The 27557-nt window shown below is 39.6% G+C and overlaps 1 protein-coding gene across 1 annotated transcript; it reads right to left on the reverse strand.

The window, feature by feature from the left end:
* Window positions 1-27318, reverse strand: LOC136259735 (ankyrin repeat domain-containing protein 17-like). The gene is made up of 41 exons (XM_066053256.1): window positions 26690-27318; window positions 26119-26247; window positions 24456-24557; window positions 22424-22564; window positions 22138-22230; window positions 21925-22019; window positions 20477-20646; window positions 16408-16475; window positions 16258-16359; window positions 14708-14797; window positions 12376-12485; window positions 12196-12283; window positions 12008-12135; window positions 11759-11944; window positions 11453-11642; window positions 11153-11305; window positions 9948-10186; window positions 9678-9813; window positions 9414-9587; window positions 8918-9063; window positions 8654-8796; window positions 7943-8048; window positions 7782-7889; window positions 7660-7731; window positions 7394-7559; window positions 7206-7306; window positions 7060-7155; window positions 5478-5594; window positions 5339-5421; window positions 5200-5282; window positions 5016-5134; window positions 4587-4873; window positions 4333-4482; window positions 4061-4251; window positions 2849-3507; window positions 1096-2776; window positions 961-1008; window positions 560-777; window positions 435-506; window positions 255-383; window positions 1-198 (listed from the first exon to the last, which is right to left on the reverse strand). Exons 1-41 carry the CDS (start codon window positions 27189-27191, stop codon window positions 190-192), a joined length of 7680 nt encoding a protein of 2559 aa, XP_065909328.1. The 5' UTR covers window positions 27192-27318; the 3' UTR covers window positions 1-189.
* Between the last annotated feature and the right edge of the window lie 239 nt (window positions 27319-27557).

The following is a 27557-nucleotide window of genomic DNA, read 5'->3' on the forward strand; positions in this document are numbered from 1 at the left end:
TACGAACAGAACAATATTTTTACGATTCCATTTATTTCAATGATGCATTATATTATACATTAATATATGCAGACAACAAGCTGTTCTCAGGTTGCACGTATGAATCAAATGAGCATCCTTATAGAGCTTGTTAGAGTCCAAAGGTTATAACTGCTATTGTATAGTGAACAAAGTGCAACACAAAACTTGTCAAGTCACCTAAATGAAACAAATAGAGCAGTTTTAAAATACCCTAATAGAACACACAGACTCACATCAGTGTGTTGGATACTTTTACTTGAGAGGGAATCAGCCCAATATGAGGAGTCTAGCATCCCCAGTGAATCATCACTATTATTATTATTTCTTTTACCAATAGCACTGAGTAACTTTAAACGTGGACCCTATTAAACAAGTAATGGTAAAGAACAAGGCATTATGACCAGACATTCAACCTTTGGCAATCCTATTTCGTGAAAATCTTTTTCTTTCATAAGTAACAGTGCATGTAAATCTATTTCATTTTCCTAAACAAAAGAAAGAATATTTTAATACAATAAGTTTACAGATAGATGCATACCTGAAAGAGGGGTAGGTGTTTTGACAAGCTCAGTCTTCCCAATACTGATTGTAATGTATCATCGGCTGATACTGTGAACTCTTCTTTTGGCCATTCAGTATCACTTGATGTTCCCTTGCCTGATTCAGACCTGTCATCATTAGGGCTCAGCAGACAAGCTTGATCCTCCTCTGGTAGTGAACTATTGGAACTGCCCCAACCAGATACCTCGGGTGTTGCTATAGAGTCAAACACACACAAACATTAATCTACACATACAATCTTTTGTACACCTAAAATAACTATACAGGAAATGTCTGTTCAGACAAGTTTTAACTCTAATAGAGCATACACTCTTAAAACGCTCCTAGTTGAACAGTCACAACAGCCATTCAGTTTGTAGGGCCATATCTACTACTCACCATTGTAACTCCACAGGCCACCACTATCAGTTAGAAGTGAGTTGCTCACTAGAGACAAAAATTACCAGTAAATAATAAACTACAAACACAAGCAGTATGTCTGTCTATAAGGATTACAGTGATTATTTTACTTACATGGTGGAATGTTTTGGGTTTCAGTTAAGGAGCTAGATCTCTTGTGTGCCCTCTCTGTACCAATGGGAGCTAACTTGTCACTCATTGGTCCCCCATCATACTCCACTCCTTTACCAAGTTGTTGCTCTGACTCCATTGGTGGTCCTACTTGTAGATAAGACTCATAGTTGTTCAAGCTCCTGTGAAAGTTGTTCTCACTGTGACCACCTGCCTCAGTCAGCATCCCCATCTGTTGTTCATTGCCAAATTGTTGTGACTGCTGCTGTAACAGTGACTGCTGCTGTAACAGAGACTGCTGCTGCTTTGGTTGGATATTTGATGGTTGTGCTGGTAGAGATGGCTGTCGTAACGGTTGTGAATTGTTCAGTGGTAATGGCTGAGCTCCAGGGAGATAGGATGGATTAGGGACTCGCTGTAGAAACACTGGTTGGCTGACTGCTGTAAATACCTGTGCGGGATCATTTGCAGATGGGATAATACCCAGTAGCCCTCCATTGGGGGCAGGAAGTTGTGATGTAGTATAGCCTGGCATGGGATGGGATTGATAACCAGGTGCTAGTGAATGGTTGGGGACAACTGGTGGCTGTGCTGGTAGATATTGAGTAGGAAATGCTTGTTCTAACTGTGACATTTGTCCCATGCTCTGTGGAGCAGGAATTGGAGCAGCAGTAGCCAGGATAATACTGGGGTGGTAACTCGGTGGTAGCTGAGAGCTCATAAAGCCTTGAGGACCATTACTAGGTACAGAAGATCTCATTGGAATGAAGGCTGGTGCATTAGGATTGAAGGCTGAATGAAGCATGTTACCTATTATAGTATTGTGTTGTGTGGATGGATTTAGTGGTGGATTAGCTTGACTACCATTACCCCAGCTGTGACTTGATGGTGGTCTATTACCAAATTGGACACTTGGTGATTGTGAAACAGATGGCTGATGTTGTAACTGCATGGTGACAGGGGAGTCAGAATTTTGCCTCGGTACTCCTTGGCTACTGACAACCGGTGAACCAGCAGAAAAGCCTTGCTTTGCTCCCATCATTGACTGTGGACTGGTATCTTTGCTAGCTACAGGAACAGCATGAGGTTGGTTCTGGAGTAATGTGTACTGCATCTGTGGAGGTGGAAATCCGGGTGGTGTACGTAATAGTGGCGGACGACTGCTCTTTGTAGTTGGTGCATGTATTGGTCTGAATGCACTGTCACAGTTCGTTGGGGAGAATGATTTTTTTGGTGACGGTGCAGAATGATCATTTTTAGGTGTACCAATTGGGTACTGTGGTACGTCAAGCTCTATCACTTGTACATCCAATCTTTCATCGAGCAGGTTTACATCATCAAATGTCGTTGACATATCGCCTTGGTCAACATGCATGTTCATCATAGTATGATCTTTATTTTGATCTGGTGGTGATGAGTTGATTAATTTGTAATCTTTTACTGGTCTTCCAATGGGACCAAGAGAATTCATTGCAGTGGTAACACCAGTCCCAACTGCTCCAGGAGAGACATTTTCTTTTGTATCAGCCATCCCAGTCTCTGGTTCTACATCTATGGGACCAAAAGGTCGGTAGATTCCATTGTTGGTAGGTTGGGGTTGAACTAGTGGAGATGAAAAGAGTTGCTTTAAGGTGTGATCGTCATTTTCAGAATCCATTTTCTCAACTGTGTCTACTGTAGATGCCTGTAAAACATATGCATTTTAAATGAGACAATATACTTTACAAAACACCAATACACAATATAAGTAACTTACATGTGTTTGTGATCCTACTACTGCTGACGAATACAGGGATTTCTTCTTAGGAGCTGAGCCCGAGTGTTGAGTGATGGTGTTATTAGCCTTAGAAGTGGTTGGTTGCTTCACTAGAGGTGCACTACTGGTCATAGTGACATTTTTCTCAACAGTATTAGTAGAATTTTTTAGGCCTTTACCCTTCTCAGGCACTTGGTTTACAAACTTCTTAGTTATAGGAATTGGATAAGATTTCCTGAGGACACTAGTAATTGGTACCGACTGTGTATTTGTATAAAAGCGTGGTTTACTAGTAGCAATACTAGTAATAGGAGCAATGGTTGTTGTACTCTGTGTTGTAGTCACCGTCACAGAAGATGAAAAAACAATACCAGAACAAGACTTTACTGGAGCTGCTGTGGCAGTGAATGGGACTTGCTCAAAGCAATCAGCAGCAGCACCAGAATTTTGATCACTGCCTTGCACAGGGAATAATTGCCGCTTGGTGGAGGTCACTGAGCTGGCAGGAACAAACTGTTGTTGGTTGGTGGTAACAGTTGCAGTGCTACGAGTGGTAGTGACGGTAGCATTTCCTTTCCTCACACTTCTAGTGTCCACACTTGTGTTGGCTAGAGGCTGTATTATGGCAGTAACTGGCTTTTTCTCCTTATCATGTTCAGCTACGTACACAAGACAAAAGGAAATAAATGTGATTAACACTTCCACCAAAATACTATAACTACCACATAGCAGGCCTCATACTTGTTCTATAATCTACATAGAGGAGTCTCCCTTTAATGGACACTTCGGGATTTGGCCCATTTTTTTTTTTTTTTTGCTACTTTTCCATTTTTTGGACAAAATGTATGAAGCTAGGGGAACAAAACCATTGTCCTTATTATGAAGTTTCACTATTGTGTCCTTCTTGCCCACACAAACATGTACACACGCACTTATGCACGCACACGCACACACACACACTTATGCACACACACACACACACACACACACACTTATGCACACACACACACACACACACACACACACACACACACACACACACACACACACACACACACACACACACACACACACACACACACTTATGCACACACGCACTTATGCACACACGCACTTATGCACACACGCACTTATGCACACACGCACTTATGCACACACGCACTTATGCACACACGCACTTATGCACACACACACACACACACGCACACACACCTGGTGAGGCAGGAGGAGCAAGGGAGTCAATATCAAAACTGTCCAGTGAGCTTGCAATACTAAACTGACTTGTAGATGCATCAAGACTGAACTTCTTCAAAACGTTCTGAGGAGCAATATCTCGTATGTTCTTGTGCTTGGCCAACTGGGAGATGTAGTGGTGTGCCTGCTTGGTGTTCTCTGCAGTTCCACTACAAGACCGGAATAAACAATGTCACATAGTATATAAACTAAACATCACTACCAAGCATATTCTACACCATATAACTTACTGTAAAGTGATGACACGATCTTGGTTGGGTTTCTCATACTTGTCAAGGATCACTTGTACTCCAGTAACATCTTCAATAACGCTCATGTGAACGTTGTTCTTACCAATCACATAATTAGCCACATCTCCAGATAGTGTGATACGTTTAGACCTACAGATACAACCAACAAATTCGAATAGTTGATAAATACAATATAGATTGATGGATTAAATGCCACAATATACAAACACAACACAAACAGTATATATACATACCTCTTTCCAACTTCCTTCCATCCCTCAGTTTCCTTACTACGAAGACGTCTTGGACTAGGGGAGGGTGTAACTCCAGTTGCCAAGGCGACATTCCTGTTTGAACTTCCGGCTACAGTGACTACAGGTGTTGCCGTAGTGATGGTGGTAATAGCAAGTGTGGTTGTCTTGGTGACAGAGTTTGATTGTTTGGAGTGCTCTGATGATTTGCTACCTCTCCTACTGGGACGACTACTAGAACTAGTAGCTGTGGTGGTAGCCTTGACAGTAGCAGTACTAGTAGATGATATCTGTAGTGTGAAAAACATTATCTGTGCATGCTAGTACATGAAAATGGCACAAGAGTAGTGTTGCATTACTCAGAATGTATTTGTGTATGCATGCATATGTGTGTATATATGCATGTGTGTCCCATGTCCCCCTAAAACTAACAGCATTATGGTTCTTGCTAGATTTGGTGGTGATGGTTGCTGTGGCATTAACCAGTGGTAAATTTGATGAACCCAGGTCACTACTAGTAGCAGTAGCCATGGCAACTTTTGAAGTGTGATCTACAGAACAGTGAAAATTATGCCCTTATTCAAACAAACCACTCTAATAATACAGTCAAACACACCTTTAGGATCAAATTCCTCATCTTTGTAATCGATGTCATCATCAGCATCAGCATCAGCAACAGAATCTGATGGTTCTTGTTCCCTGATAGTGTAATCACATGTGTAATATTACTGCCTAACAATGGTAAAAGAACTTACTTGGCCTTTTGCTTCTTTTCCCTTTGTCGCTTCTTTTTAGCCCTCCGCTTGGCAGCAGCAGCTTTCTTGCTTTCCTCATTTTTCTACATACACAACACAATCCATTACACCCTGGATGTGGGAGTTATGGCAACAATACCCTTTCATCATCCAGTTGCTGTAACAGAATTGAAGCATTCTTGTTGGCTTCAGCTGCTTGACGGTCTTTAGCACACACAATGATCTCCATACACTGGGAACATTTCTTCAACACCTCCTATGAGTAAACATATTTAGTGACTGGAAGTAGCAAAAGCAGTTGATAAACACCAACAATCACACCATGCCTATCATTTCAAAGACACACATACAGTATTTGGTTAATAAAAGTATACGCATAGGTTGGTTTTGCATCAGTACAACACTTAAAGCAGATGTTCTGAGTTACAAACATGAAAGATACATCAAGCCAAAGTTTAAATGGACAAAGCATACTTGGTACATGGCAGAATTTCTTTGCAGTTCAAAAATCTACGTAAATCCATGACAAGATCTGTGGCAGTAGCACTTCAGTAGGTTTAATTATTAATTAAGCTAAACAATTAAGCTAAACAACAAAAAAATATCAACTATATCATAACCCCATGCAAAGTGGTTGGCAAGTTCTATTTAAGACAGTCCTGAACAGTTGTCACGTCACAACAAGCCCTTGTAAACCCCCAACTGAAATATCCAAAAGCCACCAAAACACCATGCATATGGCAAGCAACACACTACAAGAAGAAACAAGACTGTTAAAATATGGCTAGTCAATTCCACCACACAAGTTTATACTGGCAGCTACACAACACTAACAACTAAGAGTAGCGATGCTGAATAACATGATAACATGATCGACAGACGCACAGGCACAGGCTCGACAGGCGCACAGGCTCGACAGGCGCACAGGCTCGACAGGCGCACAGGCTCGACAGGCGCACAGGCTCATAGCCACAGAACACTAGACAGAGCCAAGGACAAATTGTTTACCTCAAAACACCTGTACATTTCTGATGGACGCCTTGTTACAGCTGTCACAAATCGTTGTTAACTTGTTAATCTCCAGTTGCCACTACTTGTCCAGACGCAGGCTACACAATTCACCAAATGTGACAAATGTTATTACCAACGCAACCAGACTGAATGGATTCAGTGACGAATTTCCAACTTTCCTTTTCACCCGCTAATTTGACAGATACTATTGATGGTACAAACACTCGCTGCCCCCAATTATGCCAAGCTGACAATAAATCGGTTTATGAACACCTTACACAACACCTCCCTACAGATTGCCATGCTTCCCTTAATTCCTATTTCTAGCTGTTTCTCCTACTTTTTGCCAATGCAACATACATTTAATAATAATAGATGAAATTTTTTGAGTTAAGAGTTAAATTATAGTTCTTTGCTCACGCTGTGAATACAAGACAGATGAAACAAGTCTTCATATAATAACAATCCACTAAAGCAAGATGTGTGTGCATACGTGTTCGTCCACATGATAACGCAACCGTCACTTGTACACATATAATATCTCTCGGTACTTGCTTGTAACAAACCAATAGATTACATCTATTAACTCCTACAGTTACGAATATACATTGATTAGCAGCTTCAGCAAGTCCTAAACTCAATAAAATAAAATAGATTGTCACCAGATGTGTAAACATACATGCATACACACAACACATTAAAGCATTCACCTTATCAGATATGGTGGCAATATATCTGGTGCACTCTGTATCAGATGGGAACTGGGTCACATAGTCAACCATGTACTTCACCACCCTAACGTGGCCCTACGTAGAGAGGGTGTTTATTGTTTGTTGATGTACTGTAGTGTGTATACCTTGCGGAAAGCTGCCATTAAACAGAACACCTTGCGATTGTCTTGGCTGTCAACATCAGCTCCAGCTTCTACTAACAACTTCACCACATCAAAATGGCCGCCTAGCAACAGAACATACAGTAAATATATGTTCCTAAACATTACACACTATCTAGTTTACATTACAAACCTCATAGCATAGTACTTACCATTGCAGGCTAGCCATAACGGTGAGTTTCCCTTCTTATTCTTCACATCCACATTAGCACCATAACTAAGTATTAGCTCCACAAACTTGAAGTGTCCCTTGTCAGATGCAATCGTCAGAGCAGTGTCCCTAGATGTAGGTACTGGTAGTGCATTAACATCAGCACCCTACAGTGAGACATTATGTGAAGGAGTTTCTTAGAAGACTCTAGGAATGGCATAACTGTACAATACTGATGTATTACAATATAGTGTAGCAGCAACTTACACATTCTATAAGTACTTTCCCAACTTCGTGGTACCCACCAGATGCAGCCTCCATTAATGGTGTCAATCCAGTCTAAATAGGAGATATACATAATCCACTATACAGCAATAAATTCTGAGTACCTTAGCTCGATGTTCAACATTTGCTCCTCGTTCACACAGCAAACTGACCACTTCATGACGCCCTTGGAAACAGGCCAAGGTTAGAGCAGTGTTACGGTTGGTCTCAATCTGATTTTTAGAAAATGACATACTACACAACAATACATCTAATTAATGCCCACCTGGGCATTGATGTCAGCCCCAGCATCTAGTAACAGTTTAACAGCAGCAGTGTGGCCATTCATGGCAGCTAACATCAGAGGTGATATGCCCAGCTTGCTACCAGTCCTAAAGAAGTATAACAAAACGTTATAACACAAGTACTCTAGTAAGGATAGGTATTCAAATTTGTGTAAGTTACACAATGCAGTGTGTATGTGCATAGTAATAGTATTGTAGACTTGTATTTGAACACCTTCTATTATTGTGTATAAACTGAACATGTACGAGAGGACATTTTGTGTCACAAAAATATTTCACTTCCATATCTTTACATAGCAATGCAATTGTGCTATGCATAACACAGATAGATCAAAGGAAACATCAAGGGTTAACACATTTTCATTAAAAAGAAATCTGCAATGAACCCAGATACATTACAATATCCATCAAAGTTTTGTTAGGAAACCTACAATGAAGCCAATTTTATCACATCAGCACTAAAGACATACTTGTAATTAGTAACTTTCCTCTTGCCTACAGGGTACACTAAGGAAGTGACAGCATCTTATATTCCAGATCAGTTACTTATGGAAACACAATGGCTAATTAATTAACACAATTTAATTAAACACATTTACATCCTACAGGTGACAATATCAGTTGTCCAATAACACTAGTGTCACTAATCAATCAATCATAGCACAATAGACAAGACATTACTAGCTGTTTACCTTGAATTGATTTCAGCACCAGCTCTTAGTAAAGACTTGATGATCCCCACATACCCTCCTGAAGCTGCTAGGCTAAGAGGAGTGTAGTCCGACACATTACGATGTTCGTAGTTGGCACTTTTGTTAAGCAAGATGTCAACCACCTGCGTATATCACAAGAAAAGTCAAGTCTTAAACTAACTCTCTAGCAAACGGTGTGTGTGTGTGTGCGTGCGTGTGTGTGCGTGCGTGCGTGCGTGTGTGTGTGTGTGTGTCACTACTCACCTCTTGACGGCCCCCACTACAAGCTAGTGACAGAGCTGTGTCCTTGGTACGATCAGACATGGCCTCAATGTTAGCTCCATGATCCAGTAGTATGGACACAGTCATAGTGTGACCAGCACTGGCAGCCAATATCAATGGTGAACATCCTAGACAGAACAAATTAGTATACTCCATTATTGAACACCACTCCACCATACAATGTACACAAGTGTTGTGTTTCTCTAAATATGGCCCTCAAAGCATGTATGTGTATTAGCAGAATCACTTTAGACTAACACAAATAGTCATAATATTTTCACATGCACATAACTAAAGACTTCTTGTCAACATACTATGTACGTACAGCAAACACAGATACCGCACAAAGATAGATATGTATCACACAATTACAAAGCATAATGCAATACAATACAAAAACCACACAAAACAAAGCCTTTAGCAGTTGTGCGTTGCTGCTCAGTGAGATGTCTGCATACACGCACGCACGCACACACACCTTTCTTGTCTCTATGCTCTAGATCAGCTCCACGAGCCAACAACACTTGTACCAGCTCATCATGTCCACCAGTACAGCTCACAGTGAGTGGTGTATCATGAGTAGAGTCTGTCTGAGCATCAATGTTGATAGCTAGCTGGGTACTCAAGTCAAGATCATCATCTCCATACAAATCTACAACAAAACAGTACTTGTGGTAATGAACACAAAACTAACGTGTATATAATACACCATGAAGTGCATGGTAACATCTAAAGACTTTACCTCCATCAGATTCCTCTGCACTCTCATCACCATCAGACCCACCACAATCAGATGCATCACTACTACTAGAGTAAAGTGAAATTTCTGGTTGTTGTTTCACCTGATCACTAGTGGCCTGCATCCTCAGTGCCAGCATCTGTAATGGAAAGCAATACATAATTGTACCATTGTAAAATACTACACTAACAGGATGCAAGTACACACCACACCACTCCATACAAAAAGCCACAGATTTTAAGGGTACACATGTAAAATCTCTCTGTGACTTGCCTCTTGGAATCGGATGATATCATCTCGGCTGGGTCTAGGGAGATCCTTGACGCTTGGAAAGTTGAATTTCTCATCATTCAAGACAGACTTGGCATTCTCCAGCACCTTCTGCATGATTTCCTCCGTCTTGAGGTTGGCAAACTCTTGCTGCACCTTGAGGAAATCCTCTGGTGGACGGTTCTTCCAGTATTGCATTGAGAATTGCAGCAATTTCTTCTGACTCTCCATCCATTGCAATTCTATAGAGTATACACACAGTGAGCAGATATATACAAAAATACTATAGAAAATTGTGTCGAAACATTCAACCTTTCAGACATAACCTGAAGCATAACACTTGGTAAAGATTGTTGTGTAACATAAACAGACAAAATCACACGACCAGCCTATCCTTATTGGTAGTGGAAACCCGATCCCTCCAACTCAATAATTTTATCACTTCCCCAACTAGTTTGGCACCTTTCCCATCTGATTGTGGTTGATTTACAATAGATTACAAAGATTTATTCATAATCTTATTTACGATAGGTGATTTAGGTATATAGATTATGCAAATTATCTCCCAGCTCTACATTTCATATCCTGTATCTAATCCCACTATCAACATACACTCACAATTGTATAAGGAAGCCACATTCACATTCACCACTTAAAAACCACCCACTCAGTTTAATGGACTATAAAAACAGTCCTTAAAACTTATGAGCCAAAGAATTGATACAGACAAAAAGAAAAATCTCAATAGAGAGATGGTTCATTTACTAACTATGGCAATACATATATGGCATTTGACATAACAGCACCTGGGAATATAGATGACAGTTTCTCTAAATCTGACAAACAAACAAACTTGTAAACACAAACAGAACAAACCCTTATAGTCACCAGCGTGCCATTTATAAACATAAACCTTCAGCTGAGCCACAACAGTACACATACTGTAGGCTTGAGGGCTGGTATCCATGGGGAGTTGACACCAGCCATGGGAGAAGTTAACACCAGTATGGAAGAAAGCTTACAGGTGACAGTCCATCATGTGTAAATGCAATAGTATTTGGTATTAGATTAGACCAATAGCTGTGTATTGACTTATGATAATTATTTCATATTTATAAATACTTCAGGCTTATTTTACAGAATCTATTTTATGTAATTAGTTTATTTACTCAAATGCAGAAGTATATATAAATGCATCATACACTTACCTTTCTCTTTCTGTGAGTCCAATGGTTCTTGGTACTTGTCCTGTTTTTCTTTGTCACGTTTTTCAAGGTCCGCCTTGATAACTGACTCCATTTCAGCCAACGTCATCTTGTCAATGCTAGGTCTCTCTGTTGTTTCTGTGGTAGATCCATTGTCTTCATAAACAAAAAATGAAACACATGATCAAATATGCTTCAAAAATAACTATTGGCAAAAATTACATGTCCTTGCGAATAGCTGGTCACCATACATATACGCAACACATCCTATCAAGATAAAAAGATTATGTAAATGTAGTTTACCATCAGTTGACGGTTCGGTGAGAGTAGAGGATACCCCACCTAGCACTGGTGGTAAACTACCGACATCTGCTGTCATGACTGTGCTACCTGAATCAGTGGCAGTGGCAGTGTTACTTGCTGACTTTTTATCTTCCTTGTGCTGGACAGTTGCTGCTACTGCTGCTGCAGCTTGTGAAGAACCAGATGACACCTGCACAATGATGGATTAATACACAAAAGTTATAAACCAAATTGTTACTTGGCAAACTTCACACAATAGCTATACATATTATACATATCCCATTACTAACACAACATAATGCGTACGTTCTTCTTTGGTCTTTTCTGCTGTGTACCAACAGAGTTCATTTCACTGGCCACAGTGGTCACATTGCCTTTCTTGGTCACTCTTTGTTTGGAGGCACGGGAAGGATGTAATGGTTGCTCCATTATGAGACAGGCAACAGCAGTGTGGCCACCTTTAGCAGCTTCTAACAACATGTTGGAGTTGTCCTACAAGACAATACAACATCACAATACACATTAACAAAAGTGGTTAGTTTGGCGTTAATGTACCTTTAGCACATGCCCCACATCAGCATTCTGCATAAGAAGGTATTGTACTACACTGAGGTGTCCTCCAGCACACGCCAAGCTCAACACAGTGTGGTCATTATTGGTGGTGTTGCTATTAACATCAGCTCCTACATATAGAAACAGTGGGAAACTATAGATTACTATTAGTAAAAAAAAATGTAATTTACCTTTCTCAACCAAAAACTGAACAGTCTCTAAATGTCCAGCTCTTGATGCCTTCATAAGAGGTGTCCTCCCTGCCTCAGACCTGTGTTCCTGTATAAATCAGTAATATGTCCACACATACAAACATGGATAGTAACTATTATACTTCAATACACTGTATATGTATACAAGTAACACCATACCAGATCTGCTCCGTACTCCAACAACAAATCTACCACATTGGTGTGGCCATTAGCACAAGCATAAGTAATAGCAGTATCCTTGGTGGCTGTCTCTGCATGCACATTAGCACCTAAGAATGAAGACTAGATCAATGGATATCAACAAATCTATCTACAGTATATACAGATATCACTATGTATATGTTAAAGCATAGCTACGAGTGCTATATGAAAAATAAAGTACGAGGCGCGCGGCCGAGTACTTTATTTTTCATATAGCACAAGCAAGGCTATGCTTTAAATGATTTATGGAACTTTCTAGTTGTGTAGCTTCACCATACACTAGGACTCGTAATTAACACGCGTTGCACGAACTATTAGCAGCCTGAACGCACACGAACTAGTTTAACAAAGTAACTCACACGTATTTCACCATAGTTTGGCATGGTAGACATTCATTGCGTATTTTGGCAGGTTTTGCTCGCAACCCACAATCGATTCTATTGTGAGTCACAGTGAAATAATTCCGTGATATCTCCAGGACTTGTCCGTTTACATTAACAAATGTAACAGTAACGTTACCTTCTCCCACCCATCATCGAAGCATTTAGGTATGTCTATAAAAGCAATCCAGTGGTAAAACTCGTATTGGCTGGGGTGATTGATCACTCAGCGCGGTGAGGCTATCAGCCTTCACCGGCATGGGTGATTAGTCATACTGGCGCGAGCCCCGCAGGCTATTAGCCTGCACTAAGACACGTGGGCAACTGTGCTTTATTGCCCACAAAGAATGCTTTATTCGTTCATTATAGAACTTTGCGTGGGCAAGATCAAAGGGAAAAGTGTACTTTAAATGTCATAAAGTACACTCTCAGCCGGCCAACAGTGCTTCATGACCACAAAGAGTGCTTTATTGAACGAATAAAGCACTCTTTGCGGTGCAATAAAGCACTCTTTGTGGGCAATAAAGCACAGTTGCCCATGTGCAGGCTAATAGCCTGCGGGGCTCGCGCCAGTACGACTAATCATCCACGCCGGTGAAGGCTGATAGCCTCGCCGTGCTGAGTGATCAATCACCCCAGCCAATACGAGTTTTACCACTGGATTGCTTTTATAAACATACCTAAATGCTTCGATGATGGGTGGGAGAAGTGTTACATTTGTTAACGTAAACGGACAAGTCCTGGAGATATCACGGAATTATTTCACTGTGACTCACAATAGAATCGATTGTGGGTTGCGAGCAAAACCTGCCAAAATACGCAATGAACGTCTACCATGCCAAACTATGGGGAAATACGTGTGAGTTACTTTGTTAAACTAGTTCGTGTGCGTTCAGGCTGCTAATAGTTTGTGCAGCACGTGTTAATTACAAGTCCTAGTGTATGGTGAAGCTACACGACTAGAAAGTTCCGTAAATCATTTAAAGCATAGCCTTGCTCGTGCTATATGAAAAATAAAGTACTCGGCGCTTTATTAGCATCTCGGCCGCACGCCTCGTACTTTTATTTTTCATATAGCACTCACGGCTATGCTTTAACATATACATAAATCACTCTTTGCAGTGCAATAAAGCACTCTTTGTGGTCATGAAGCACTGTTGGCCGGCTGAGAGTGTACTTTATGAAATATAAAGTACACTTTTTCCTTTGATCTCGCCCACGCAAAGTTCTATAAATTACTATAAGGTGGCACTAGTAACACAAAGTTATACAACTATTTCCACAATCAATCAACTGAGTGTAAATCCATACTGGACTAGGAGAACAAATGATATAATGAATATCCAGGTGCATCTTATGATTCCAACTTTGTGAAATAACAATTGTGGTCTATGATATAACACCAAGTGTTGTGACCAGAGGAGGTTGGACACGTTCACACGTGAACTGTACCCTTAGTTGCATTCTTTGATTTGGTATTTCATGTGATCCTCAATAGTCGCAATACAAAACTGAAAAACAGTGGGGATCACTGGAGATCGTTAGATATTCAGATCGTCCTTCATGTAAGCTTCAAGGTAATGTGCTTTGTTCTGTAATCAGTGCTTGAATTCCGGGTGAAATTAATAAGTTGCAATTTGGTGTACACTACTTCACCAGTCTTCATGTACATATTCTATTGAAACATGAGATGATTGATTCAGTGAGTTATTCTGAGATCGCGATGTATTAACCTCCTTAACAAAATGATTTTGTGTAATATGTTTTAGTGGCACTTAAAGTGCGTCCAACCTCCTCTGTATTGTGACAATAGTTTCCTCTAGCTACCACAATTATTATATATGGCATCACTAGAAAACAGTGTGCCAAGCCAGTGTCACAAACAAAGAACTACACACACACGCACACACCTCTGTCAAGAAGGTACTTGACAATGTCAATGTGTCCTTCTTGAGCAGCTTCCATCAATGGAGTGGATGCTCCTTTTTCAATATCAGCACCTACAGGTACCCACAAGGTAAACAATACAGAATAAAGATGTATCATATAAGTACAAAACAAACTGATATTCTACATAAGCCCTTACCAGCCATGTAACATTACACATCCAATATATAAGGTAGCAGCTAGACATACAGTACACGCAATTAACAAACACATGCATGGACACTTACACATACACACGCGGCATGCAATGCACACAAAAAGCAAATCAAAGCCTTTGCCCACTGCCTAAGCCACAACTACCCAGGTAGTTGGCTGGGCTTTGTACACTACCAGGATACCCATGAGGCAAATCTTTTTTGGGGGGTAGGACCAGTACGCCACCCCACGGAAGGATATTCCATGTATCATGGGTGAAGATGAGGGCACCTGAACCTTACCAGTTATGTGAAACATGGACAGTTGGCATACTTACTTCCCAGGGCACCCATTTTAAACCCCAGGATTGACTTAAACTTATAATAGCAACTGAGCATCACACCAGGAACTTTGTGCTATAGTTATCAGACCAGTGCACTAACCACTTGGCTGCTGCTGCACTCATACACACACGCACGCACGCATGCACACACATACTTTTTGACTGCCTGTCCAGAGTCTTCATCTCCACTCCAACCATCCCTGGGAAGTATCCACCTATTTAGCCGGATAACCTAATCACAAGCAACTTAGACCAAGTGAGTGCACATCCCCGCCATGGACAATTTGTCCATTAGTGCTGAGCGATAAAATCGATAGTTCGATACTTGCGATCAAAAAATCTTTATTGCGATACGATAATTACACCTAACTATCATGATTATGTTGTAAGATTACTAAAAACATGGTTACCAAGTTTATTTAACTGTTCCGTAACTCATTAGGCTTGTTTTTCTGCAAAATGTTTGGTTACAAGGATATAACAAGCTATGTATAGTTATCGGTCACCCACGCATTTAGTCGACTGCTTCGTGAAGGGTTTAGAATCCCACTAAAAACACTGTTTGGGAAGCTGGGTTAGTTTTATAACTATTTGGCTGCTTTTTCAGTAAAAGTTTTGGCTATACAAATGGCTGTACCAAATATTGCTAAAATCAGCCACCCACGCAATTAATTACCTAATTAATGAGCTTACAACAAAACCAAGCAAATAGTAATCTATGAAAGTGTTAATCATGCTTAGCATATTTATTAATACTTGAAACTTGATTGAAGATCATCACTCCTCAATCAAAGTATAATTATCATGATATTATTGTATCGTGAATAATACTTCACAATATCTATCGTGATAGTGATTTTTCTACTATACTAGTGTAAATCCAACACAAGAGAACCCTGACCCTGCCTGGACTCCACCACATGGTCAGAGCCAGGGGTGCTATCATTAGCCACACCACCAAGTCGTATGTTACCAGGTACACCACAAGGAGATTGACAGTATGACCACAGACAGATGCACATAACATGTACAAACCTTTCTCAGCTAGCAGTTGGACAACTTCCAAGAAACCTCCACAGCAAGCTAGTGTAAGTGCTGTCTCTTGTGTCTCATCAGTTTGGGCATTGATGTTAGCACCTGAACATACAGACCAGTGAAGAACCAGTACAATTATTGTACAATTACCTTGATTAATCAATAAGGCCACCACATCTTCGTGACCCTCTCTGGCTGCCTCCATTAGTGGTGTATAGCTGTACAATGACAAGAATAATAACATGAACTACACAGACACACAGACACACACACAGACACACACTACTACTACTACTACTACTACTACTACTACTACTACTACTGCACACCAAATGTAAGAAAATTATCACTGGAATGTTCCAAAACTGTAGTTAGTTGAATACAAAAAAACACACATCATTTCACCACTTTCAAATGGATAATTGCATACCCAAAAATTTATATATTCTCCTTTGTAAGGATGTACTTACGACAAAGGTACCTAAACTATTGATTTTTTTTTAGGAACCTCACCCTCAAAGAAGATAGGACCTCTCTATTATTATCATTGAAATTTCAACATAAAACCTCTTTGCTCAGACATAAAAACAGATAACAGATACAACTTTTTCAGAAAACATTTCAGGAAACTGAGTGTGCACCCATAGCTGGACTGCGGCCGACTATGTGGGTGAGTTACCTACTTGTAGCAGAATAATGTTATTCAATTAAGTTGAGCTTGTGACACTGAATTTCATTTGATTGTAGCTTATTACATAGTTGAAATAAGCACAAAATGCCTTATAGATATCCATGATAAGGTTTCATTTTAGTTTAGAATTGGGAATACCACACAACAACAAATATTGGTGAAACTGATACAGTGGAACATATCAGTGGAACACCTCTTAATGGACACCCCTGAATGGCGGACAGCCTCTTTATAACGGACAATTAATAAAGTCCCAAATGCAACTTCCAATACCTGTGTGTATTAATGCCCCCTCAATAGCGGACACCTCTCTATTCCATAAACCGGACAGTACACAATTCTCAGATATGGCAAGCACTACAGTACAACACCTCGCTAATGGCAGACACAAGTAAGAAAGGTTCATTGCCAGTTACAACAATCAGTCGAACTACATTATTTAATGCAGAAAGCACTGTCTCTGCATCACCTATTCTACAAGCGCTGAAGTTATGAGAAGCTATATGAATGCATATACAAGTACTGCTGTTAATCATAATGGTCTTACCCAGGTCTTCTGAAAATAGTAGCTGGTGCACTTTAAGAATAAATTGCATAAACTGCACTACAGGATAAACTACATAATCTGTATAGCCAACCATCAAATACGGAGTAATCTGGACAAGTCTATATGGGAGCATGTATAAATTCTGTGGTACCTAATTGTCTGGATAGTACAGTAGAAGCCACACACCATAGGTCAATAACATCACTTCTGTTGCTATTAAACTGATCATACTGTATCTGGTTCACATGGTACCATAACCCATCTTGCTCCACCACTCATGCTCCAGTCTTGTGCATTAGAATTGATTATTTTAAAATTTGAGAAAACCCTTTAAATAAGGACACCTCCATATAAAGGACATATTTCATTTTCCCCAATGGTGTCCGTCTTAGAGGGGTTCCACTGTGTTTGGCGATTTGCAAGATGCTCTTACTGAAAAATTGGCAGTGCACCATTGCACATGAGGTTGTACGTGATGTAAGCTGATAGGAGGACGAAGCGTGGATGCTGTACAATCCCTTTTGTGATGAAATGTTATCTCATAGATTCAGTCACTGCATGCATCTGGCTGGGTTGGGCCAAATCATCTCCACTTTATAGAATATCTGGGTCCTGCTTCAGCCAAGTTTCTTTCATGGGCCACACCCACTTATCAGGATGTGTTTCTGTCTGTAGGCAAATGTAAAGCCTCACCCATTCATCAATGGCTATACACGAATTCATGTCTGTCGATGTTTGCAAGCTTACGTGGAGCCACGCCCACTAATGGAGTACAAGTTCTAGTCTAGTCATACAGCAGGCAGCTTCTGTCACCTATTTGCATGCGTGGAGTCATGCTATTTTATCAGGAAGGTGTGTTTTAAGTAGTATCCAAAAAAGCCACACTTGGTTTGTTGAAACTTGCCTCAACAAGTGCTATCAAAAGCTTTGACACAAGATATGAAAATAATATTGACAAATTTAAATATGGCATTGGTGAAGAATCACCAATTCACCAAATTTAGTTTATCGCCTCAGTTATACAATATTTACTAGGGCTGAAATGATCATGGTTTAGTATTCGAGTACTCTCTAGAGTTAACAATCGAGTACTTATGAAAACTAGTACTTGTAGTCTACTCATTTTGACATGCTTTGTATTGACTTTAAGCAGTTTACAGCTTTTTCAAGTAACAACAATGCTACACACACTGTTTGTAAGCACTGATGTTAGCATTCCTGACAAGAAATCATGCCAATAAACTCTATAGCTTTCATTGTGTCACTCCCCTGATGGCAAATGTATCATGTGAGCTGGGTCACGTAATCTTAATGAGTATTCAAGTACCAAAATCCTTAACGAGTACTCGAGTATTTGCAGTATTTGTTTCAGCCCTAGTATTTACTACTGCTGACCCTGACACACAAACTACAGTACAACAAGCTAACCTTAAACCACACATGTATACCCTTAATAGCATTAATGTGAAACAGACACTTAAGTCTTGTAAAACTAGAACTGTATCAAATTTCAAGGCTTTTGTGAAAAATTAGTCCATGTACTTAAATACAAAATTTTTTAGTTAGGATTACATTTTTTCTACACAGTCAGACACATAGTAGAGTTGGATGGTACTTGAACTACACTTTCTTAACATCCTTGTAGCATTCTAGTAGTATCAATAGCCAACTGCTTTGGTGGCACAACCCCATTGGATGAGAGTTTATATGCATGTGTATTGGGGTGTATGGGTAATCAGGGTATGATGTGGGAGTGGATGGTACTTGAACTACACTTTCTTAACATCCTTGTAGCATTAAAAAAATGCCAAGACAGCATTGCAACATGCAAAATGATTAACCAAGAACAAAAATTTCAAGGTTTTGTGGTTTTACTAAATCCACAGAACACTAAAAATGACAACTGAACACATAATATATGGTACAGTAAGTCATTCGCTGATTATACTGTTAACTTTTACTGGTCAATCTTCACTATCTGGTATTGTATGGAGTCAGAAGTTCACATTTGTATTTTATTTATATTGGGGAAATCACACATTTGGTATGAAAAGTCTTAGGTACAGAGGCTTCGGTGTAAGTCAGGGCCAAACTCTAGATGGGGCTATTAACCTTAAATGCAACCCTGTTATGTCAGGTTGAAGCTTTAACAGAACGACTAGTTTGCATAATTCTGGTTTTGAAATATATCGCATTGCATTGAAATACATTGAGTAAAAATGCATGCTATTAAAACAATTTTACGCACATTTTAATTACTTCAGTGAAAGAATCAAAATACATTATACCAGTGGATTCACCTTTTCATGAAGAGTAATGCTTGAACAATGTTCCTACTTGAAAACATGCGTGGATAGGCAGGCCAAAACTGTATCTTGATGAATTGTCCAGTTCATGGTGAACAGAATGAGACAAGTCCCAACTCCACAGCGTGACTTATGATCGATTAAAAAATGAATGCCTGTTTTTTTTGTCCATATATAGTCACTGTACAAATTGATAGTTTTGCTCTTCCTCGATCATTATAACTCCAAGAATATTCACCAGATAAGGCTGAAACTAGAACAGCTCACTGGTTTTCCCCTCTAGACAACAAATAGCCCGTAAAAAGAAGTCTGAGAAAAAGCAAACTAGTCAGATTTTCACTCAGCAGGTCGCATATGATAGATATTAAAATAACAGAGATGTGAGCACAATTTACAAAATCTCTAATCACCCATCTAACAGTGGTGCCATACATATACTTCAATGAGTACAAAATAACGGTAGTACCAAATTTCCATAGTTCTTGTACAAACAAATGTGCATAATTGTAAAGCAACAACAACACACAGTCACACATATGAATGTTACCATTGAGACAAGAATTAACCAATGATTACTACATATACGTCCAATAGAACAAACACAATATTAGCATGTACCATATCCATTACAATATAATATACACATGAGCATGAGCGCGTGCAACACACACATACCCCTCATCGTTCACTTCCTCAAGGTTAGCTCCACGAGATATCAGTAGAGCAGCCAGGTCCAAATGTCCACCACAAGCAGCCAGTGTCAATGGTGACTCAAAGCTATCAGCAGGCATGTTGACTTGAGCACCATGATCTAGTAGTAATCTCGCCACATCAACATGTCCATCCTGAACAAGAACACATCACCATGTGTTATATACCATGTCTGACTAGTCGTATACCCAACATGTCACCTATGCTATCTTTATTAGGACCAACCAACATATCACATGGCCGGTCACTGGGAAAGATTCACATATAAGCTATTCAATACATAATGTTTTAAGAACCAGGTATTTCAAATGACCATGTGTCTAAAAATATGACCCATGACAGCCTATTATTTTGAGCTCTGAAGTACAAATGTGTCTTAACAATTTTTCTCACACAATATCATTTCTTTAGTGTATATGATGAAACATATAACATACGGGACTAGTAAAAATCACAAGACATTAATATACTGCCATAAGTATAATGATGTTGTGTCACTACAATGTACATGTAAATTGTTCCAATTACAAATTATATAAGCTGTATAATAGTAGTTATTTACAGTGCCCAATCTACTTACAAAACAAAACCTACACGCACGCACGCACACACACACACACGCATGCACACACACACACACACGCATGCACACACACACACACACGCATGCACACACATACACGTACACGTACACACAAAAAGGGTTGAAAGCAGGCCAGCTATGGGCATATGCTAGAGGAAAATTGTACGTGCTTGTGCATTCAGATGAGGAATATAGTACGCAATAGGCATGCAAGATACAGGACAGTGGCTAAGTGAATAGGAACTCAAATTCTAAATTCAAAGAACTTTTCATGTGAGGATCCAAGTACAAACATTACTAAATCTGTGATATAGAACAATTTATGATGCAACTCCACTGATAGAACGAGACACATACTGGGTAACACAGAACAACAAGCAGGTGAAGTGACAAATTACGTGTAAAGAAGATGCTCTTGGATGGACACAATGACGAATTTATAGATAATAGCTTTCTGTAAGTTTTGAATATTTAAAAAAAAAACCTACTTAAAACTCTCTATTCCAGTAAATGTCACTTATCATGCTTTATGATTAACACAGCACTCAAAGAGTGGCCTCAAGGTGAAATGCACTAAGCTTTGATTTGCTTTATGCTCTTTTGTGTGTAGGTTGTTTTTCTTTCTGTATAGCACTCATGTAGTGGGAAATATTTTAGCTCATACTTACAGTGTATATCAACTTTTGAGCTATTTAGCAACAGATCAATTAAACAGTGTTCTTCTCAACAATGGACTGTCATACACGAGAATATTATAGACAATCTTACTAACACATTCACAATCAATTACTCAGAAATATAAGTAGGTGTACAATTATATACAATTCACCATGGAAGCCTCCATCAATGCTGTATGCATCTCATCAGTCTTGTGTTCCTGATCAGCCCCAGCATCCAACAGGAATTTCACCATATCAAGATGACCTGTAGTGACAAATGTAATAGTCATGACATGATAAAGCTTGATTATTTCTACAGGAACTAGTCAAGTAAAATGTACATGGTTTTACACAGTATCTACCCAGCTAGGTGTATATCATACCTTTGTAACATGCCAATGTCAGGGCACTCTCCTTGAACTCATTTGAATGTGTGTTAATACCAGCACCATACTCCAATAACAACTTCGCCACCCCTGTGAATAAAAACCACAGTGATCAATATACAATTGCAAGAAGGATACTAGGTACTAGGTTAAATGTGTATATATACTAATGCAGCATGCAATACAATGGACAATTAAGACACACAGTTCCACCTGTAGTACAGTGGGAGATACTAGACAATTATCATGTTTTAGTGTAGTGAAGGTAATTGAACTCCCTTACCAATGTGGCCCCCACTGGCAGCCTCCATCAGGGGAGTATGGCCATTCTCATTCTGCTCCTCCACATACGCACTAGCCTCCAGCAACAGCTGTACTACATCCTCATAACCCCCACAACAAGCATAGGTCAGTGCCGTGTTCCCTACAAAGAGTAGAAGGAACAGTTATGATGTGCTAGAACAATATACTTGAAATGATGATTGGGTGACTACTGAACATGTTTGACTACAGAACAAATGCAAGAATTTATTTGATGCTACAATGTATGTAATTATAAACTAAATAATTAAGACATCAATACTCATATCAAAAACATAATACTACAAAAAAATTGCACTCAGTAAATCATACAAGTATAAGAAAAAATTGGAATTTTAAATTAGATTAGAGACAGTGTATAATGCTGCAATAAAAAGTAGTGAAACAAGCTGGATCGGAGTACGTAATGTCCAAATACTGTAAAACAATAAGAAGTGAATATCCCTACTGTGCGTGTTGTTTGTGAAGTTTTTTTTGCAAGCTCATGACCACTACATATCTGCTGAGTTACTCACAGCACTATTATACTAGATTATGACTCATACAATAACAACTGATCAGTGGGCGTGGCTCTACATAAGCCTGTAGACAATAATGGACGTGGATTCGTACATACCTATGGACTGATGAATGGGCGTGGCTACCATATGTCTACAGATAGCAATTTACGTAAGTGGGCATGGATTCGTGCATACCTACACACTGATGAATGGACGTGGCTACCATGTCTACAGACTGTAATTTACGTAAGCGGGCGTGACTCACGAAAGAAGCATAGCTACGCTATGACGTGTAGTAACACGTCCACATTTAATTTAGCATGTGGGATCAGACCCGAATAATCTGTAAAGCAGGACCTGGATGACCCAACTCGGTTTAGCATTGTTACTAAACAAAGACTTACACATTGCTATACGGTTCGCCGTGAGTTGCTCTCTCTGATGGATATCAACAGCAAGTCATGTACGCGTGTTTTTGGTGCAACCGGCGACCACGTGTATTCGAATAGTTTGATGCAATATACACTGGTATAGAAGCCGTACTGTGGTCTATTAACACTCAGTAGTAGAACCTTAACTGATGGCCATGGTAAAGAAGGATAAAAGGTAAGACAATAGCACAAGCATTGTATGCTTATCAATATACCAAAGGTTTTTTCTTAAGAGAACTAGAAATGTTTCTGCAAAAAAGTTAGGGCTGTAGCTGTAGCCACTTTTCCGCTACGCTTGACTGAAGGCGTCAGGCAGGCAGGCAGGTAGGCAGGCAGGCAGGCAGGCAGGCAGGCAGGCAGGCAGGCAGGCAGGCAGGCAGGCAGGCAGGCAGGCAGGCAGGCAGGCAGGCAGGCAGGCAGGCAGGCAGGCAGGCAGGCAGGCAGGCAGGCAGGCAGGCAGGCAGGCAGGCAGGCAGGCAGGCAGGCAGGCAGGCAGGCAGACAGGCAGGCAGGCAGGCAGCTGTTACAAGGTAATAGATAGTAAGGAATTAATGGCAAATTTTTAAATGAGCAGTGAAATGAATTGAGTAAACTTCACATCAATGTGTGTAACATAGTGTACATGAATGCAATGTGTGTGTATGTGTGCGTATGTACATGAAGTGTACACGATCGCGATCACACATGTACACTGTGTATTACACATGTGCACCTACAGTGTTTGCAGGTGTAGATGTGCACATAACTAATGACTGCTGAGCTGATACAATTAACACAGTAACAGATAGTGTTTGGTAAAATCTAAATGTTTGATGATAACATGTACACATAAGTTGCAACCATGTTTACATAAATAATTTAATACATTACAAATCAGGTAAACATACAGCCAGTATACTAGTATAATTATATACTAAGTAATCAAATATTACATATGTAGCTAGATATATACATAAACGTTTAACAAAAACACACAGCTATTTGTGTATACCAGTATCATTGACTACAAGAATATGAATGTATACCTATGGCAATACATGTACAGAAAACACACAATACATACCAGCAGCTGATTTAGCATTGACATCAGCTCCATGGTCGATTAACAATTTCACAATATCAGCATACCCTCCGCTGGCAGCTTCCATCAACGGTGTACAATCCCCTATATAATATGAAATAGTGGACCCAGTATTACTAACACCATAGTACAAAAGGGATGGCAACCTTTTAAAAATTACTGGGTGATTTTATCCATCTATTGACCCATTGGTAGCAGCAATTACATTATAAATGATCAAGAACTACAATGCACATAGTTCTTCAGTTTCCCATTTCATGTAACAAGTAACCTTAACCAACATGCATGGTAAATACATCAATGCTAATCTCCAAAGTATATAGGTCCAATAGACACATACATGTGTGAACACATCTTCAAGCCACGTAAACACCATTGTACCTACTACAATGACTGGTGGTACTAACAATTTCTGCCTAATATTTATCAACACATTTAAAAGCAGACAACACTTTTCACAACACGCACTAGAAAAACATTTTTCTACACACTACGAAGTAATTAAGTACATTTGTAAAGGACACCCATCTAACTGTGTTAGTGTAGTGTGTGTGTGTGTGTGTGTGTGTGTGTGTGTGTGTGTGTGTGTGTGTGTGTGTGTGTGTGTGTGTGTGTGTGTGTGTGTGTGTCGCACGTATGCCGTGTGCGTGTGCGTGCGTGACGCATGTACGTTTGCATGTGTAGCATGTGGTAGTGTGTACACACATGTATGCAGTAGTATTTGTATGCAGTGAGTGTGCACATACACACGCACACAATGCTCATTTCTTTCGAAAATAATTTAAAAAAAACATAAATTTTCTTTGAAAGTTTAGGAGGATATCAAGTTTTCAGAAGAGCACTAATGTTAGTTAAGGATCAACCTAAACTACAATGACATCAAAACGTGAAATTATTGGGAGTTTCAGTGTAGAGTAACATAGCCCATTTAAAGTATAAGTCACAACTAAACCATTCATTGTTCAACCCATGTTACATCTGAAGATGAAACAGATACATTCATTCTCCCACCAATATTATTAAATTAATGGCTTAGCTATGTAACAGTAAAAATATGGGCTGAAATATAAACTATTTCCTTCTATCTCTACGCATTGTAAGTGGGGTTACTTGACAAGCCCTATCAACTACAAACAACCACTATATAACATTAAACACTTGTTATCAAAAGTGGAATGTTTACATCAAACTTCTAGGTAGCTATCGAACCACCATTTTTATCCCTTCCATTATACACTTAGATACTGGTAAACCATATTCAAAAAAATACGCAACACCTCAACAGAAGTAAAACTGTCCATGAACCAACAAACATGTTGTATATAGTATATTACCCGTAATGTAACCCTTATACATTTGACAACAGCTAACTAGCCAATTATTAGTGTCCAAAATGAGACCAGGATGGTAAGAAAAAAAATCTATATTAAATTGGAACTGGTTGTGGGCTAAAAAGGTATGTTTAAAATTGTATTGTGGGCCATAAAATGGTATAGTAAAAATAGTGTGCACAACTGATTATAGTGCTAGTGCTAGTGTAAAGTATAGTGTAGTGTGTGTTTTGTAGCATAGTGTAATGTGGTATATCTATCATATGTATAAATGTTCGTGTGTGCGTGTGCACATATGTGTAGGTACAACTAACCCTTTAATCCTCGATCTTCCACACCAGCTCTCATTCTTAGCAAAACTTCAGCAAGCTCATAATAACCTGCAGAGCAGGCCAAAGACAACAAACTCTCTCCTTCTTCACCTGGCTCATGTACACTCCGTCCTATCACAAATGCAGAACATTTACAAATGACTTTACAAAGGACAGTCTCTCTATTAACTTCTAATACAGGGGCTTCTTAACACAACTCCTCAACACTCCTTATATTATGGAGATCCTTTATGCTTTAATCATTAAGGCATTGTCATGGTAGAAGAATGTTAAACAAAATGTAACAGTGTGACATAACAGAAGCATAAGGTGGTTAGCCACTCTGTCAGGTAGACAAACGACATTACAAACAGACCTCGACTAAACCTAGAAGGCCCTAAAAATATGCTTCTATTTCAGACACATGGTCTCGCCAATTCCTAGCCCAATATATGAGAGTGATAATGGATAAAGCCTAGCAATATAGCACTATATTAGTTACTCTACAAACCTACCACAATTACTAGGTACAATACATTATTAATTTTTGTGTGTTTAGTGCACCAGTCCTTACCTTGTCCCAATAACTTCTGCACTGCTCTAATGTCCCCTTGGTTGCAAGCATCTGATAAATTACCAGAGGCATCATCTTGAAGTTGTCCTGCCGCCTGGGCAACACTGGCTATTGCAACATTAGTGGCCTGTGCTTCTTGTATTTTCATTTGGGCGTCTTGGCCTACGGACTGGTTACTCTCTTGTTTCATTTTGGTCAGGGCGGACGCGGCCTCGTCTAAAGCGTTACTCACACTGGACGTCAAACGCCTAAGTATCTCTGGGTCCGAAAATGTCTGTGGGTCTAAGTCAGACACACCGGCCACTTCTAATAAAGTCCGAAGTCTTGCATGGGATTCGTGTTGCATTTTGTGAAACTCTTGGGGCTCCATTAAGTCGGAAGCGAAATTCGCGTCCGCCTGAAATTGTATTGGCAACGGTGGTGGTACTTCAGAGTCAGAAAACTCGGCTTCTTCCTCTTCCATTTTACGTATCTTCTTGTTACTATGACCAGTAGAATCCATGTTGTTAATACTCTCTCAATATTCTTCTCTCTATCTCGTACATTCACCCTCCGGTTTACTACTGGAAGGCAACCCGAGTCAAGTCATGTCGCCATTTTATTCGAAAGCATGTGCCTCTGATTTTACAGTTTCCGGACTTACGCGGCATTAGGAAATTTAAACCAAAATCACGTGATTCACGTGATACTATTTTACAAGTACAGTACAGATACAGCTACAGCATGTTATTAAAAGCTTTACAGTGCTGCAAGAGCAGCACTGATGGTCCACTGGTAACCTGTACCAGTGGCCAGGAATTACAAATAATAAAGTAATCACTTAACTAGCTATTAAAGTACAGAAAATCAAAGTTGGGATTTCTTGGGT

This window comes from Dysidea avara, chromosome 7 (genome assembly GCF_963678975.1).
Source record: "Dysidea avara chromosome 7, odDysAvar1.4, whole genome shotgun sequence".
Classification (NCBI taxonomy): Eukaryota; Metazoa; Porifera; class Demospongiae; order Dictyoceratida; family Dysideidae; genus Dysidea; species Dysidea avara.

What these genes read in the sequence shown, in the direction of transcription:
- LOC136259735 (XM_066053256.1), bottom strand. Translation starts at nt 27,191, where the DNA reads ATGGATTCTACTGGTCATAGTAACAAGAAGATACGTAAAATGGAAGAG. An exon ending in GGTGCTGAAATCAATTCAAG is followed by an intron (nt 8,049 to 8,653) that starts GTAAACAGCTAG and finishes ATACTTCTTTAG; the next exon opens with GACTGGTAGCAAGCTGGGCA. An exon ending in TGGAAGGAAGTTGGAAAGAG is followed by an intron (nt 4,483 to 4,586) that starts GTATGTATATAT and finishes TTGTATCTGTAG; the next exon opens with GTCTAAACGTATCACACTAT.